At 56.7% G+C, this 13,578-nt stretch overlaps 1 protein-coding gene and 1 long non-coding RNA gene across 5 annotated transcripts in view; one reads left to right on the forward strand and one right to left on the reverse strand.

Annotated features, from left to right (window-relative positions):
* LOC132539365 (uncharacterized) lies at positions 1 to 6,405 on the reverse strand. Of its 2 annotated transcripts, none has more exons than XR_009550600.1 (3): positions 6,215 to 6,405; positions 3,056 to 3,259; positions 1 to 893 (listed from the first exon to the last, which is right to left on the reverse strand). It is a non-coding gene; the product is annotated as an uncharacterized LOC132539365 (long non-coding RNA). The 2 variants fall into 2 exon arrangements; XR_009550599.1 differs by having other exon boundaries at positions 1 to 902.
* SLC4A3 (solute carrier family 4 member 3) overlaps positions 4,466 to 13,578 on the forward strand; it is a 23,813-nt gene continuing 14,700 nt past the window's right edge. Inside the window, exons 1-9 of one of the 3 annotated variants that reach the window (XM_060193635.1) lie at positions 4,466 to 4,756; positions 4,868 to 4,997; positions 6,010 to 6,175; positions 6,740 to 7,032; positions 7,128 to 7,243; positions 7,680 to 7,879; positions 12,403 to 12,551; positions 12,643 to 12,823; positions 13,036 to 13,171. In XM_060193635.1, the coding sequence (XP_060049618.1) occupies positions 4,947 to 4,997; positions 6,010 to 6,175; positions 6,740 to 7,032; positions 7,128 to 7,243; positions 7,680 to 7,879; positions 12,403 to 12,551; positions 12,643 to 12,823; positions 13,036 to 13,171 (1,292 nt within the window). In that variant the 5' untranslated portion in view covers positions 4,466 to 4,756; positions 4,868 to 4,946. Of the gene's footprint in view, positions 4,757 to 4,867; positions 4,998 to 6,009; positions 6,176 to 6,739; positions 7,033 to 7,127; positions 7,244 to 7,427; positions 7,525 to 7,679; positions 7,880 to 12,402; positions 12,552 to 12,642; positions 12,824 to 13,035; positions 13,172 to 13,578 lie in introns of those variants that run through there. The other 2 variants (XM_060193636.1, XM_060193637.1) reach the window with 2 other exon arrangements.

Raw genomic sequence — 13,578 nt, forward strand, 5'->3', positions numbered from 1 at the left:
ATCACCATCCAGTCCCCCTTTATTCACTATTTTCATTTTATTGGATAGAGACATCAAGAGGTACGGGGAGAAAGAGAGGGAGAAAGAAGCACCCACAGGACTACTTCACTGCTCACGAAGCTTCCTGCAGATGGGAATGGGGGCTTGAACCCAAGTCCTTAAGCATGGTCATGTGTGCACTTAACTATTCTGTCCTTCACACTCTCTGTCACATACTCTCTCTGTCTCTCACATTTCCCCTCTCTCTCACAGAGCGGCAGGTCACCTGTGGTTTATTTAGAGAGGAAGAGAGAGAGGAGTACTCTTATCCTAGGGATGGAGACCCCCCCTGAAGACATTCACAGGGACAACTGCAGAGGCCCTGGGGACATCGGGACACTCTGGGAGGCCTCCAGTGTGCCAGCAGATGTGACAGGGCAGCTGGATGCTCACACTGATGTCTCTGGGATGGGTCTCTAGGGGCCATATGGTGGCTGCCTGGTCCCCCATCACCCCAGGAGGTGAGGTGCTCATATCACAGGGGTCTGTAGACCTTCTAGGGGTGAGTCCACTCTGTCACCCCAGGTTCGGGGCTAGTGAGCGGGAGGGTCTTCAGAGACTAATGCTGCTGACTGTGGGTTGGTGGGGAGCCCCAATGGGCGCTGCAGAATGTACCAGGGTCCAGGCTGCCTTTACCAGTTCCCTCGAAGCCAGTGGCATCAGCAAAGGCAACTTCTTGTCCCCAGCTCCCCAGCTCTAGCTGTGGTACAGCCCTGCCCCTGCCTGGGCTGCAGGAAGGACGCTTTCCAGGGCTTCTCTCCAGGCTTCTGGTTGCTTCTTAGCTCCCGGCAGCAAAACTCAGCTTGTGTTCACATAGTGTTCTCCTGTGGTGCTTGTCTGTGTCCAGATTTCCACTTTAAAAGCTGAGAGAGAGAGAGACCAGAGTGCTGAGAGAGACAGAGAGACCAGAGCACTGACAGAGAGACCAGAGCGCTGAGAGAGACCAGAGCGCTGAGAGAGAGACCAGAGTGCTGAGAGAGAGACCAGAGTGCTGAGAGAGAGAGAGAGACCAGAGGCTGAGAGAGAGAGAGAGAGAGAGACAGACAGACATCAGAGTGTTGTTCAGCCCCAGCACATGGAAAAGCAAGGATTGAATGCATGTCCTGTGCTCTGTCGTGGGGTTACCTCTCTACAAGATCTCCCTCTTTTCCAATATAACTTTTTAAAAAAATATATTTTATTGGGAGTTGGGCGGTAGCGCAGCAGGTTAAGTGCAGGTGGTGCAAAGCGCAAGGACCGGCGTAAGGATCCCGGTTTGAGCTTCCCGGCTCCCCACCTACAAGGGGTTAGCTTCACAAGTGGTGAAGCAGGTCTGCAGGCATCTGTCTTTCTCTCCCCCTCTCTGTCTTCCCCTCCTCTCTCCATTTCTCTCTGTCCTATCCAACAACAATGATATCAATAATAACTACAACAATAAAATAATAAGGGCAACAAAAGGGAATAAATAAATATATTTTATTTATTGTGGTCCAGGAGAGGATGCAGTGGATAAAGCATCGGACTCTCAAGCATGAGGTCCTGAGTTCAATCCCCGGCAGCACATGTACCAGATATTTTAGAAAGTTAAAAAAGAATATTTTAAAAAGTGATTTCTGGTTCTTTCTTTCCACCTATCTTTCTCAACAAATAAAATCTTTTAAAAATGTCTTTATTTATTTATTGGATAGAGACAGAGGGAAATGGGGAGGGGAAATAGAGAGGGAGAGAGATAGAGACACACCTGCAGCCCTGCTCCACCACTCATGAAGCTTCCCTCCTGCAGAGGGGGACAGGGACTTGAACCTGGATCCTTGCACATGGTAACGTGTGTACTCAACCAGGTGTGCCACCACCCAGTCCCCCATGTAACTTTTTATTTTCATTTTTTAAACTTATTTTACCAGAGCACAGCTCAGCTCTGGCTTATGGTGGTACCAGAGATTGAACCTGGGACTTTGGAGCCTGAGGCATGAAAGGCTCTTTGCAGAACCAGCATGCTATCTCCCCCAGTCCTCCCATATATCATCATCATCTCCTCCTCCTCCTCCTCCTCCTCCTCCTCCTCCTTCTTTTTTTGCCTCCAGATTTATCACTGGGGCTTGGTTCCTGCACTACGAAGCCACTTTTCCTAGTGGCCATTTTTTAAAAATTTTGTTGCCACAGTTGTTATTATTGTTGTTGTTGGATAGGACACAGAGAAATGGAGAGAGGAGGGGGAGACAGAGATGGGGAGAGAAAGACAGACACCTGCAGGCCTGCTTCACCACTTGTGAAGCGACCCCCCTGCAGGTGGGGAGCCGGGGGCTTGAACCAGGATCCTTATGGGTGCTTGTGCTTTTATACCATGTGTGCTGAACCTGCTGCACTACTGCCTGGCCCCCCCCCCCATATAACTTTTCAAAATATCTCTATTTTACTTTACTTATTTTGTTTTTAATCATTTATTTATTTGATAGGGACAGAGAGTAATAGAGAAGGAAGGGGAAGAAGGAGAGGCAAAGAGAGACCTGCTTCACAGTTTGTGAAGATTTCTCTTCTGCAGATGGGGACTAGGGGCTTGAACATAGGGTGTTACACATTGTAACATGTATGCTCAACCACGTGTGCCACTACCTGCCTCCTATTTCTTTGTTTTAATGAGGTAAATACAGAGAAGGAGAGACAGAGAAACAGAGAGAGACACCGACCAGAGCACTACTTAGCTCTGACTGCTGGTGGTTCTGGGGATTGAACCTGGGTCCTCAGAGCCTCAGCAGGAGAGTCTTTTGCAGAACCATTATGCTATCTAATCATCTTTGCCACCTCCCTTTAAAAAATATTTGATTTAATTGTTTAATGAGAGAGTCACACAGAAAGATGAGAGCTCTTCTCAGCTCAGGGGATTGAACCTGAGACTCTGGAGCCCCAGGCATGTGAGACTTTTGCAGAACCACTATGCTGTCTCCCCAGCCCCCTTTTCCCCTTTCCCCCTTTTAATAAGACCAGTCAGAATGTTGGAAAAGGAGAGACCCTCACTTGCACCCCCGTAGGAACTCACCTTTCTCTAAATAGGCTATTTTCAAATAAGGTCAAGCTGGTAGGTGCTGGGGTGAGGGGGGGTGGTGTTTAGAACATAATCCTGTGAATGAGACACGATTCCACTTAGCAGGTGGGTCTCTCATCTGGAGTTGGGGGCCAGAGTTCAGAGCTCTTCTGCCCAGCCAGTCCCCTCAGCTGGTGTCTCATTCACCTTGTCTTCACCCTGGAAGATGGGAAGCACAGGACTACTGCTTCAGGGACTGAGGCTGAGGCTGGGGACCATCACCTTCACACACTGGTGATGCCTGGCCCCCAACCTGTCCCCCTCCTCCCCGGTTGTGACAGTGGTGATTCAGCTGAGCTGAGTGTGGACAGGCCCAGCATGGTGCAGAGCTGAGAAGCCAGTGGCCTTCTGTCTACAGAAACTGCCTTGTGGTGGAGCTGGGGGCCAGTGCGTGGGGGGGGGGGGGGGAGGGGACACCAGAGGGACCTCAGGGTGCTCTGCTTCTTCCACCGCTTCCTGCCAGGGACCTTCACCCTAGGGTGTCAGGGGAGGTTGGGTGGTGGTGCACCTGGCTGAGCACACACATTATCATGAGCAAAAGGACCCAGGTTCGAGCTCCCAGTCTCCACCTGCAGGGAGGTACTGTTCACAGGCAGTGAAGCAGGTCTGCAAGTACCTCTCTCTCTTCTCTACCTCCCCCCCCCCTCATTTTTTCTCTGACCTAGCAAATAAAGGAAAAAGAATGGATGCCGGGAACAGTGGATTCCTTGTGCAGGCATCGAGCCTCAGTGAGAACCCTGGTAGCAGTAGACAGACAGACAGAACAGAGAGATAGTGAAAGAGACTCTGGCACTCAAGCTTCCTTCCATGCAGTGGGGGCCAGGCTTGAACCCCGGTCTCACACATGGCAAAGCAGTGCGCTTTCTCGCCAAGCCCTCTTGTGTTTTTCTAAGCGTTTTGGGGACCCGATTTCAACAGATGTTTGTGGCCATGACCTTGAGCCCTTAGGAGCGAGCCCTCTTCAGCCAGACCCTAAAGGATCATCATCTTAGAATCCGGGTTAGAAAGTTCCTCCCACCAGGTCCTTGGAAAAGACGTGACCTGGGGGAAGAGGGGAGGAGAAGGGTGTGGGGGGGGAGACAAGGGGGGAAACCGAGTCACAGAGCCTCAGAGCTGGAGGTGAACTTGCAACACCCTATTGCAGGCCCTGCCGGCCGCCCTGGGGACACCAGGCCCGGGAGGGGAGGTGACACGCCAAGGTCAAATGCTGGGTGGCGCCGGGTGGCGGAAGCCAGGCTTCTGGGGCTAAATCGGGGCCGCGGGTGGGGTGGGGGTGGGGGGCTGTGCGAGGCTCAGTTCCCGGGCCCGGAGGAGGAAGGGGGTGGTGGTGGGGCTCGTGCCGTGGAGGGGTCTCGCAAGGAGGAAGAAAGCAAGGCGGGGGGCCGAGGGGGGGCTTGCGGGAATGCACCCCCGCCCCCCCAGTCCCTCCCGGCGAGCAGGTGCGGGCCGGGCGGGGTGAGAGGCGGCGCCGCTCCCATTGTGCGGCTCGGAGCAGCGGCGGGAGGTGGAGCCCGGGGCTGCGGGCTCCGGCGCCTGCGTCCCCGGCCCGGCCCCCCGGCGCCCCCGCACGCCCGGCCCCAGCAGCGCGGGAGGCTCCGACCCTGGGCGATGGGGCGCGGCGCCCGGCCCGGGGCCCGCTCGCTCGGCAGCCGGGAGGTACCGCAGGGCGGGGCGGCAGGGCCCGGGGAGGGGGCGGCGGGGCCAGGGGAGGGGACTGGGGGGGTGCGGGCACCTGACTCCACCCGGCCGCCTGCCTTCCGCCCCCAGGACGCCCTGCGAGGCCCCCGCAGCGCCCCATCAGGGTCGGGGGGCCCGCACTGAGCCACCTCCGCAGCCGCTTCCAGCCATGGCCAACGGGGTGGGCCCGCCACCCGGGGTCGCCTCGCCCCTCCCGCAGGTGACCGGCGCTGGGGGGGGGGGGTCGGGGACGGAGGGGAGGGGCCCTGGGGTGCCCAGACCCGCGAGGGAGTGAGGGTGGGGTGTGCAGGAGGAGGGACAGGGAGGAAGGGCCTGATCGCCCCCCACTCTCGCTCCCATTTAGGGCTCGGGCTGGGGAGGGGGTGCGGGGTTCCCCGGAAGCCAGAGGGAATGGGGTTGGGGGAGGAGGAGGAGGAGAAGAGGAGGAGGGACAGGGAGGAAGAGCCTGATACCCCCTCCTGCCCCGACTGAGGGCTCGGACTTGGGGGGGTGGCTGCTGGGACCTGAGAGCAGGGACCCTGGGTTGCCCAGACCCTGAGACGCAGTGGGGCTGGGGGTGTGGAGGAGGAGGAGAGGGGCTTTTCTGGGGTGTGAATATTTCACGTGTCTCCCTGTCCCTCCACCCCCAGGACGGGGAGGAAGAGCCTGGTGGCCCCTCCCCCCCCACTGCGGGCTCAGACTGGGAGGGGGTTGCGGGAGGGGAGGAGACGGACGCTGGGGTCCCCAGACCCTGAGAGGGAGTGGGGCTGGGGGTGTGGAGGAGGAAGAGAGGGGCTTTTTTGGGGGTGTGAATGTTTCTTCTGCGTGTCTCCCCTCCCATGCCCTCTGGGAGCAGGGGGCCGGTGGGGGGGGAGGGTCAGAGAGGAAGGACCTGGAGCAAGAGCCTGGGCCCCCCACTTCCTCCCCTACTGAGGGCTCCCGACTTGGGGACGGGGACTAGAGGGGAGGACCCCAGGAGCCCCCAGACCCGGAGAGAAAGTGGGAGTGTGGAGGAGGAAGAGGGTGCCTTTGTGCTGTGTGAATATTTCACGTGTGTCCCCCACTCCTTCCCCTCTCCCCCCCCGCCCTCAGGGAGCCTAGGGGTGAGGAGGGCAGGGGGCAAGAGCCTGGTGCACCCCTACTCTCGCCTCCACTGAGGGCTGGGACTGGGAGGTGGGTGTGGGGCGTCCTGGAACCCCAGGAGCCTTAGCAAAGTGGGTGTGAGCCCGCAGGTCCGCGTGCCCTTGGAAGAGCCCCCCCTGAGCCCTGACCTGGAGGAGGAGGATGATGACCTGGGCAAGACCTTGGCTGTGAGCAGGTTTGGAGATCTCATCAGCAAGCCCCCGGCCTGGGACCCCGAGAAGCCCAGCCGCAGCTACAGCGAGCGGGACTTTGAGTGTGGGTAGCCTGGGGCCCCCTGGCAGCCGCGGCCCTCACCTCTTCCGTCACCTCCGTCACCTCCATCACCTCCATTGCCACCGTCGCCCTGCTCACGGCTGCCTGGGTGCCATCTTGTGCTGGCTGCCCTGTGTCTGGGACGCCAGTCGGGGACACTGTGCAGTGTCCAGTCCTCCTGCCTCATTCCACCCACAGTCTGCCTGTCTGCTGGGGGAGTGTGGGGGTAAGGGGGGGAGCTCCCGGGCCCACATGCGGGGGAGACTTAGGGAGTTGGGGATCCCTCTGGGGTACTGCCACCCCCCGGCCCCAGCTCTCTTCTCTAGCTCTTGTGACCCATCTTTGCTTTCCTTGCTGTGTCACCTCCACGTCATGAGCTCCCCTCTCCATCACCCCCATGTTCCCCGACTCTTATCAGCCCCAGCAGCACAGAACTGAGGGAGTCTCGCTCTAGAGGAAAGACGAGGGTGCCCTGGTTGGGGCCTGGCGCTAGCTAGACTCAGGAAGGTGGTGTGGGGCCTCCCCTTTCTGCCTTGGGGGCCCCAGCCGGTTCTCCTGCACCCCCAGTTCACCGGCACACATCCCACCACACCCACCACCCCCTCTCGGCGCGCCTGCCTCCGGCCCACAAGCTACGGCGCCTGCCCTCTTCCTCGGCCCGCCAGGCCCAGAGGAAGCGGAAGAAGGAGAAGACCTCGGCCCCCCCCTCCGAGGGGACCCCTCCCATCCAGGAGGAGGCAGGAGCCGGAGTGGAGGAGGAGGAGGAGGAGGAGGAGGAGGAGGAGGAAGAGGAGGAGGAAGGGGAATCTGAAGTGGAACCCTCGGAGCGCCAGCCCTCGGGGTCCCCGCCCAAAGCAAAGGTAGGGTCTGCCACAGGGGAGGGGACAGCGGTGGGGGGCTTCTGGGGGTGTCCTAGGGGGGTACCAGGCAACCGTCCCACTTGGTTTTCCTGCAGTTCTCCATCGGAAGCGATGAAGATGAGAGCCCCGGCCTCTCTGGGAGGGCTGCTGTCTCTAAGCCCCCACCCTTGGTGGCCCCCCAGCCCAACAGGAGCCCCCAGCGCTCAGTCAGGTACCAGCACCCTGTCCGGAGAGGGACCTTGTCCCTTAGAAGTGTCCCCAGCTCCCACTCTAGAGAGGACAGGAGGAAAGGAGGGGACAGAGTGGCAGGGGGCGGTGCCCTGCACCTTCCCCCCACGGGAACCTGGCAAGTGGGAGCCTTCCCAAAGGGACACACAAGGACAGGAATGGGGACGGGACTGCTCTCCCCACCAGGACTGCCATGGAGGAAGGGTCGAGGGTTGAGAAGGAGGCTGCAGAAGGAGGGGCATGCCAGCTGGGGAGGACGGAGAGGTAGAGGGAGGGGAGCACCCTTTCTGGCCACCTGGGACCCCCAGGGGCCTGCCCAGGTCCTGCCCCACCGAGTGGGTGGCTGGGGGCAGTGCAAGCACACCATCACCTTGGTCTCCTGTGAGCTCAAAGCTGCCATGCTGCCCCCCCCCCCCCAGCTCCACCAGCCCTCGAGCCCGGCCCCCCCGAGTGGCTGGGGAGAAGACTCGACCGTGGAGCCCACTGGCCAGCTATGACCTGCGGGAGCGGCTGTGCCCGGGCAGTGCCCTGGGCGTCCCCTGGGACCCTGAGCAGCATGTGCCCACGGATGAGGCTGAGGCCCGGATGCTGGGCTCTGCAGACCTGGACGATATGAAGAGTGAGTGGATGTCCCACAAGGGCCAGCTCCCCCCGCCCCACCTCTCACTGCCCCCTGCCCACACTTGTGCCCTTCTGGTCCCCATCCCGTCCGTCCGTCCGTCCGTCCGTCTCCTGAGTCACCCTCCACTGGCAGGCAGACCTCTCTTCCATGTGACATTTGGGGACATCACGGGGGTGGGGAGGAGGGAAACTCTAACTTTTGTTTTTTAATTTTGTTTTATGAATGATTTAATATTGCTTTACAAAATTATGAGATAACGAGGGTTTAACTCCACACTGTTCCCACCACCAGAGCTCTGTGTCCCCATCCCTCCATGCAGTGGTTGTCCCAAGGTCACAGATATGGGTTGACCGTTATTTCTATACCTGTATTTATGTATATATTTGTCCTTTTTTAAAAAAAATAAGTGATTTAATATTGATTTATAAAACTGTAAGATATTAGAGGTATAATTCCATGTGGTTCCCATCACCAGAGTTCCATGTCCCACCCCCTCCATTGTTCCTATTGCTTGTCCCTCTGGGAGTATGCAACACAGTTCTTTTTGGGGAGCAGAAGGTGGGAGTTCTGGCTTCTGTCACTGCTTCTCTGCTGGACATGGGTGTTGGCAGCTGGATCCACACCCCCAGCCTGTGTCTGTCTGTCCCTAGTGGGGCAGAGCTCTGGGGAGGGGAGGCTCCAGGACACATGGGTGAGGTCGTCTGCCCAGGGAAGTCAGGGTGGCATCTTGGTAGCATCTGCAACTTGGTGGTTTGAAGGCAGTAAGTTAGGTAGGACAAAATTTTTAATAAATAGGAACCAGGAAGTAGGAATAGAGTAGGTAAGAATAGGAATCTTAGGTTGGAACGAAGCTAGGAAGTCTATTTTAGGTATGTTCCTAAGGGGCCCATGACTTTAGTAATTTTTGCTTGAGCCTGACAGCTATCATGGAAGTGGACTAAAATGTTGTCTGGGAAGATATTGTCATAATTGAGATAGGGCTAGAAAGCTGGATCAGGGCAGAGAGTAGCACCTAACCGTGAGGAAAGTATATCCGTACAATTAATTGTTTACTCCATCGATCTGACCCAGGGCCCAAAGTATATCAGTACAATTAACTGTTTACTCCATCGATCTGACGCAGGGCCCATGTAAGTTCACATTTAGCACAGGAGCCTGTGTGACCTCCAGGTCCCTGTCAGCCTGAGCTCCCAGCAGGACACGCTCTAACCTCCTGCTCCTTTAATCCCCTTGGAGCCTGATGCCATACCCGGATGTGCCCTCGGTCCATCCCACTGCCCTCGGCTGGGCACTCCAGCACATTCCTCCCTTCTTATCAGTGCCCTGGCTGTGGTGCCACCTGTCACCAGTCTCAGGGCTCTGTCTAGGCTGGGGGCACCGCCAACTGCCTCCCCCCCACCCCCTGCAGCCAGTGGGGGTAGGGCAGGGAGGGTTGAGAGCTCACTACGTCATGGAAAGTTGCCAGGGCCTGAGGACAGGGACAGGAACAATCCGATGGCAGCCGGTGGGAGGGGGAACAGGACTCGGGAAGGCAGGCTTACAGACCAGACACACAGGGACTCTGGGTGGGAGGGACCACTCTAAGGGGAGCTGCGGCTGGGGCCTGGGGATGAGCTGCCCACTGGGGGAGGCCTCAGAGCCCGGTGTGGCCCCGAGCCCTGGGCTCGAGGACAGCGGGGACCCAGGCCCTTGGGGGACTCTGGCGTCCAGCCCCAGGGACCTGCTGGGCTCAGAGGACTTGGAGATGTTTGTGCTGGACCTTGAGGACTGTGACTGCTGGGAACCTTGGGTCCAGCTGAGCCCTGGGGGTCCAGCTTGTGAGTATCCGGGGTAGTGGGCAGAGGGGAAAGTGACTTTGTGGGGGAGAAGGGGGTGCCGAGAAAGGGGGTACAGGGAGTGGGCTGGGGACTGGGCCAGGAGGCTCAGCCGTGACGGGGACCATGATGCCCAGATGGGTCGCAGGCCTGGTTGTGTCTGCTTTTTTCTATCCATCCATCCATCCATCCCTCCCTTCCTTCCTTCCTTCCTTGCTTGCTTCCTTTCTTTCTCCCTTTCCTTTTTTTCCTTTTCTTCTTAGTTATTTATTTTCTTTTTCTTTTTCTTTTTCTTTGATAAGACAGAAAATTTGAGAGAGGAAAGGGAGATAGGGAGAGAGCAGGAGAGACAGCTGCAGCACTGCTTCAGTGTAGGTGGTGGGGAGTGGGCCCTGGAGCCCAGGGCTGTGTGCTTGGTAATGTGTGTGCTCAACCAGGTGCCCCACCGCCTGACCCCAATTATTCACTTATTTATTTTTATATATTTTATTTTATAGTGCTCAGCATTTGCATCTGTGCTTTCTTTTTTAAAAATACTCATTTTATTCCCTTTTGTTGCCTTTGTTGTAGTTATTATTATTGTTGTAGTTATTGATGTCGTCGTTGGACAGGACAGAGAGAAATGGAGAGAGGAGGGGAAGACAGAGAGGGGGAGAGAAAGACAGACACCTGCAGACCTGCTTCACCGCCTGGGAAGCGACTCCCCTGCAGGTGGGGAGCTGGGAGCTCGAACCAGGATCCTTACACCAGTCCTTGCACTTTGCACCACCTGCGCTTAACCTGCTGTGCTACCTCCTGACTCCCCTCTCTCAATTTCTTTTTTTCTTTAATTTTTAAAAATATTTTTTATTTAAAAAATTTTTTTATTATCTTTATTTATTTGTTGGATAGAGACAGCCAGAAATCAAGAGGGCCATGGAGATAGAGAGGGAGAGAGACAGACACCTGCAGCACTGCTTCACCGTTTGTGAAGTTTTCCCCATGCAGGTGGGGACCAGGGGCTTGAACCCAGGACCTTGTGCACTATAACATGTGCACTTAACGAGGTGCACCACCACCCAGCCCCATTTTAAAAAATATTTTATCTATTTTATTTTTGAGAGAGATGGAGAGAGAGAGAGAGAGAGAGAGAGAGACCGAGACCAGAGCACTGCTCAGCTCTGGCTTATGGTGGTGCGGGGGATTGAACATGAGGCTTTGGAGCCTCAGACATGAGAGTCTGTTTGCATAACCATTATGCTATCTCCCTCACCCTTTTAAAATTTTTTCTTATATTTATTTATTTTCCCTTTTGTTGCCCTTGTTGTTTTATTGTTGTAGTTATTATTGTTGTTGTTGTTGTTGGATAGGACAGAGAGAAGTGGAGAGAGGAGGGGAAGACAGAGAGGGGGAGAGAAAGACAGACACCTGCAGACCTGCTTCACCGCCTGTGCAGCGACTCCCCTGCAGGTGGGGAGCCTCGATCCCTGTGCCGGTCCTTGCGCTTTGTGCTACGTGCGCTTAACCCGCTGCGCTACCACCCGACCCCCCTTTTTTAAAATTATCTTTATTTGTTGGATAGAGAGAGCCAGGAATCAGGAGGGAGTGGGGAGATAGAGAGGTAGAGAGACAGAGAGCTGCAGACCTGCTTCGCTGCTCACAAAGCTTTCCTCATGCCTCTGGGGACCTGGGGCTTGAATCCAGGTCCTTTTGCATTGTAATAGGTGCACTCAGCCAGCTGTGCCACCACCCCTTTTTTCCCCTAACTTTTATTTGATAGGACAGAGAGACATTGAGAGGGGAGGGAGAGATAGAGAGGGAGAGAGACAGAGAGACACCAGCAGACCTGCTTTGCAGCTCATGAAGCAGCTTTGCTGTAGGTGGGGAGCAGGGACTCGAACCCAGGCCCTTGCACTTGGTAATATGTGGGCTTAGCTAGGTGCACCACCACCTGACCCCTGACCTGTCCCCCCTTTTTTGCCTCCAGGGTTATTGCTGGGGCTTGGTGCCTGCACCACAAATCCACTGCTCCTGGAGGCTACTTCCCCCCCCTTTTGTTGCCCTTGTTGTTTTACCCTTGTTGTGGTTATTGTTGTTGTTATTGATGTCATTGTTGTTGGATAGAACAGAGAGAAATGGAGAGAGGAGGGGAAGAGGAGGGAGAGAAAGAGAGACACTGGGGGCCGGGTGGTAGCGTAGTGGGTTAAGCAGGTGTCTGTCTTTCTCTCCCCCCTCTGTCTTCCCCTCCTCTCTTGATTTCTCTCTGTCCTATCCAACAACAATTACAGTAATAACAACAACAATGATAAATAATAAGAGCAACAAAAGGGGGGAAAATAGCCTCCAGGAGCAGTGGATTCGTATAACCCTGGAGGTAAAAAAAGAAAGAAAGACACCTGTAGACCTACTTCACCGCTTGTGAAGTGACCCCCCTGCAGGTGGTGAGCTGGGGGCTGGAACTGGGATCCTTCTGCGTGGGTACTTGTGCCTCGGGCCATGTGCTCTTAACCCACTGTGCTACTGCCCGACCTTCCCCCCACCCACCTTTTCACTGAGACTCCATCTGAGGTCCCCTGTGTCTCTGTTGACGGGTCCTGCCCCCTGTCCGGGCCTCAGTCTCCTAGCATGGTCCCCGGGAGCCCACCGAGGAGGCTGCAGAGAGGGCTGGCCACCCCCCGGCCTGGCCGCTGACTGGACTCCTGGCACCCCCACACCGCTCCCCTGCAGGTCACCGGCTGGAAGACAATCCTGGCATGCGTCGGCACCTGGTGAAGAAGCCGTCGAGGACGCAGGGCGGGCGAGGCAGCCCGGGAGGCCTGGCCCCCATCCTGCGCAGGAAGAAGAAGAAGAAGAAGCTGGACCGGAGGCCCCACGAGGTACAGCCCCCCCATAACCCCCCAAGGGGCATGCGGGGGAGATTTGTGTGGGGTCCCCCAGACCCTCACCCGGGCACCCCTTGCTCCCCAGGTGTTCGTGGAGTTGAATGAGCTCATGCTGGACCGTAGCCAGGAGCTGCACTGGCGGGAGACGGCGCGCTGGATCAAGTTCGAGGAGGACGTGGAGGAGGAGACGGAGCGCTGGGGGAAGCCCCATGTGGCCTCGCTCTCCTTCCGCAGCCTCCTGGAGCTCAGGAGGACCATCGCCCACGGTAGCACCCTGGGGACCAGGCCGGGGCCACCCCTCAGAGTCCCAAGGTTCCCTCCCTCCGACCCTCCCTCCCCCAGGCCACAGCGGGTGCCAGTTAATAAACGCCCTTCACGCAACCGAGGCGCTCACCCACTGCTCTGGGGAGCAAGGCAGATGGGGGAGGAGGGTGGAGGGCAGCTCCTGCCTGAAGCAGCCCCCTCCCCACACCCCTAGGTGCTGCCCTCCTGGACCTGGAGCAGACCACCCTCCCGGGCATCGCGCACCTGGTGGTGGAGACCATGATCCTGTCGGACCAGATCCGGCCGGAGGACAGAGCCAGTGTGCTGCGGACTCTGCTTCTCAAACACAGGTTGGGGGCGGGGATGCTGGGACTACACATGTTTATTATTTGGTAGAGATGGGGAAAAATTGAGAGGGGAGGGGGAGACAGAGAGGGAGAGAGAGGGGCAGGGTGGTGGCGCACCTGGTTGAGTGCATGTTACAGTGTGCAAGGTTCAAGCCCCTGGTCCCAACCTGTCGGGGGAAAGCTTTGTGAGTGGAGAAGCAGGGCTGCAGGTGTCTCTTTCTTTCTCTACCACCCCATTCTCTCTTGCTTTCTGGCTGTCTCTATCCAATAAATAAAGATTATAATAAAAAACTTAAAAAATATATATATATTTATTTATTTTCTCTTTTGTTGTCCTTGTTGTTTTTCCTTGTTGTTGTAATTATTATTGTTATGGATGTTGTTGTTGTTAGATAGGGCAGACAGAAATG

This window comes from Erinaceus europaeus, chromosome 7, assembly GCF_950295315.1.
Source record: "Erinaceus europaeus chromosome 7, mEriEur2.1, whole genome shotgun sequence".
Lineage (NCBI taxonomy): Eukaryota > Metazoa > Chordata > Mammalia > Eulipotyphla > Erinaceidae > Erinaceus > Erinaceus europaeus.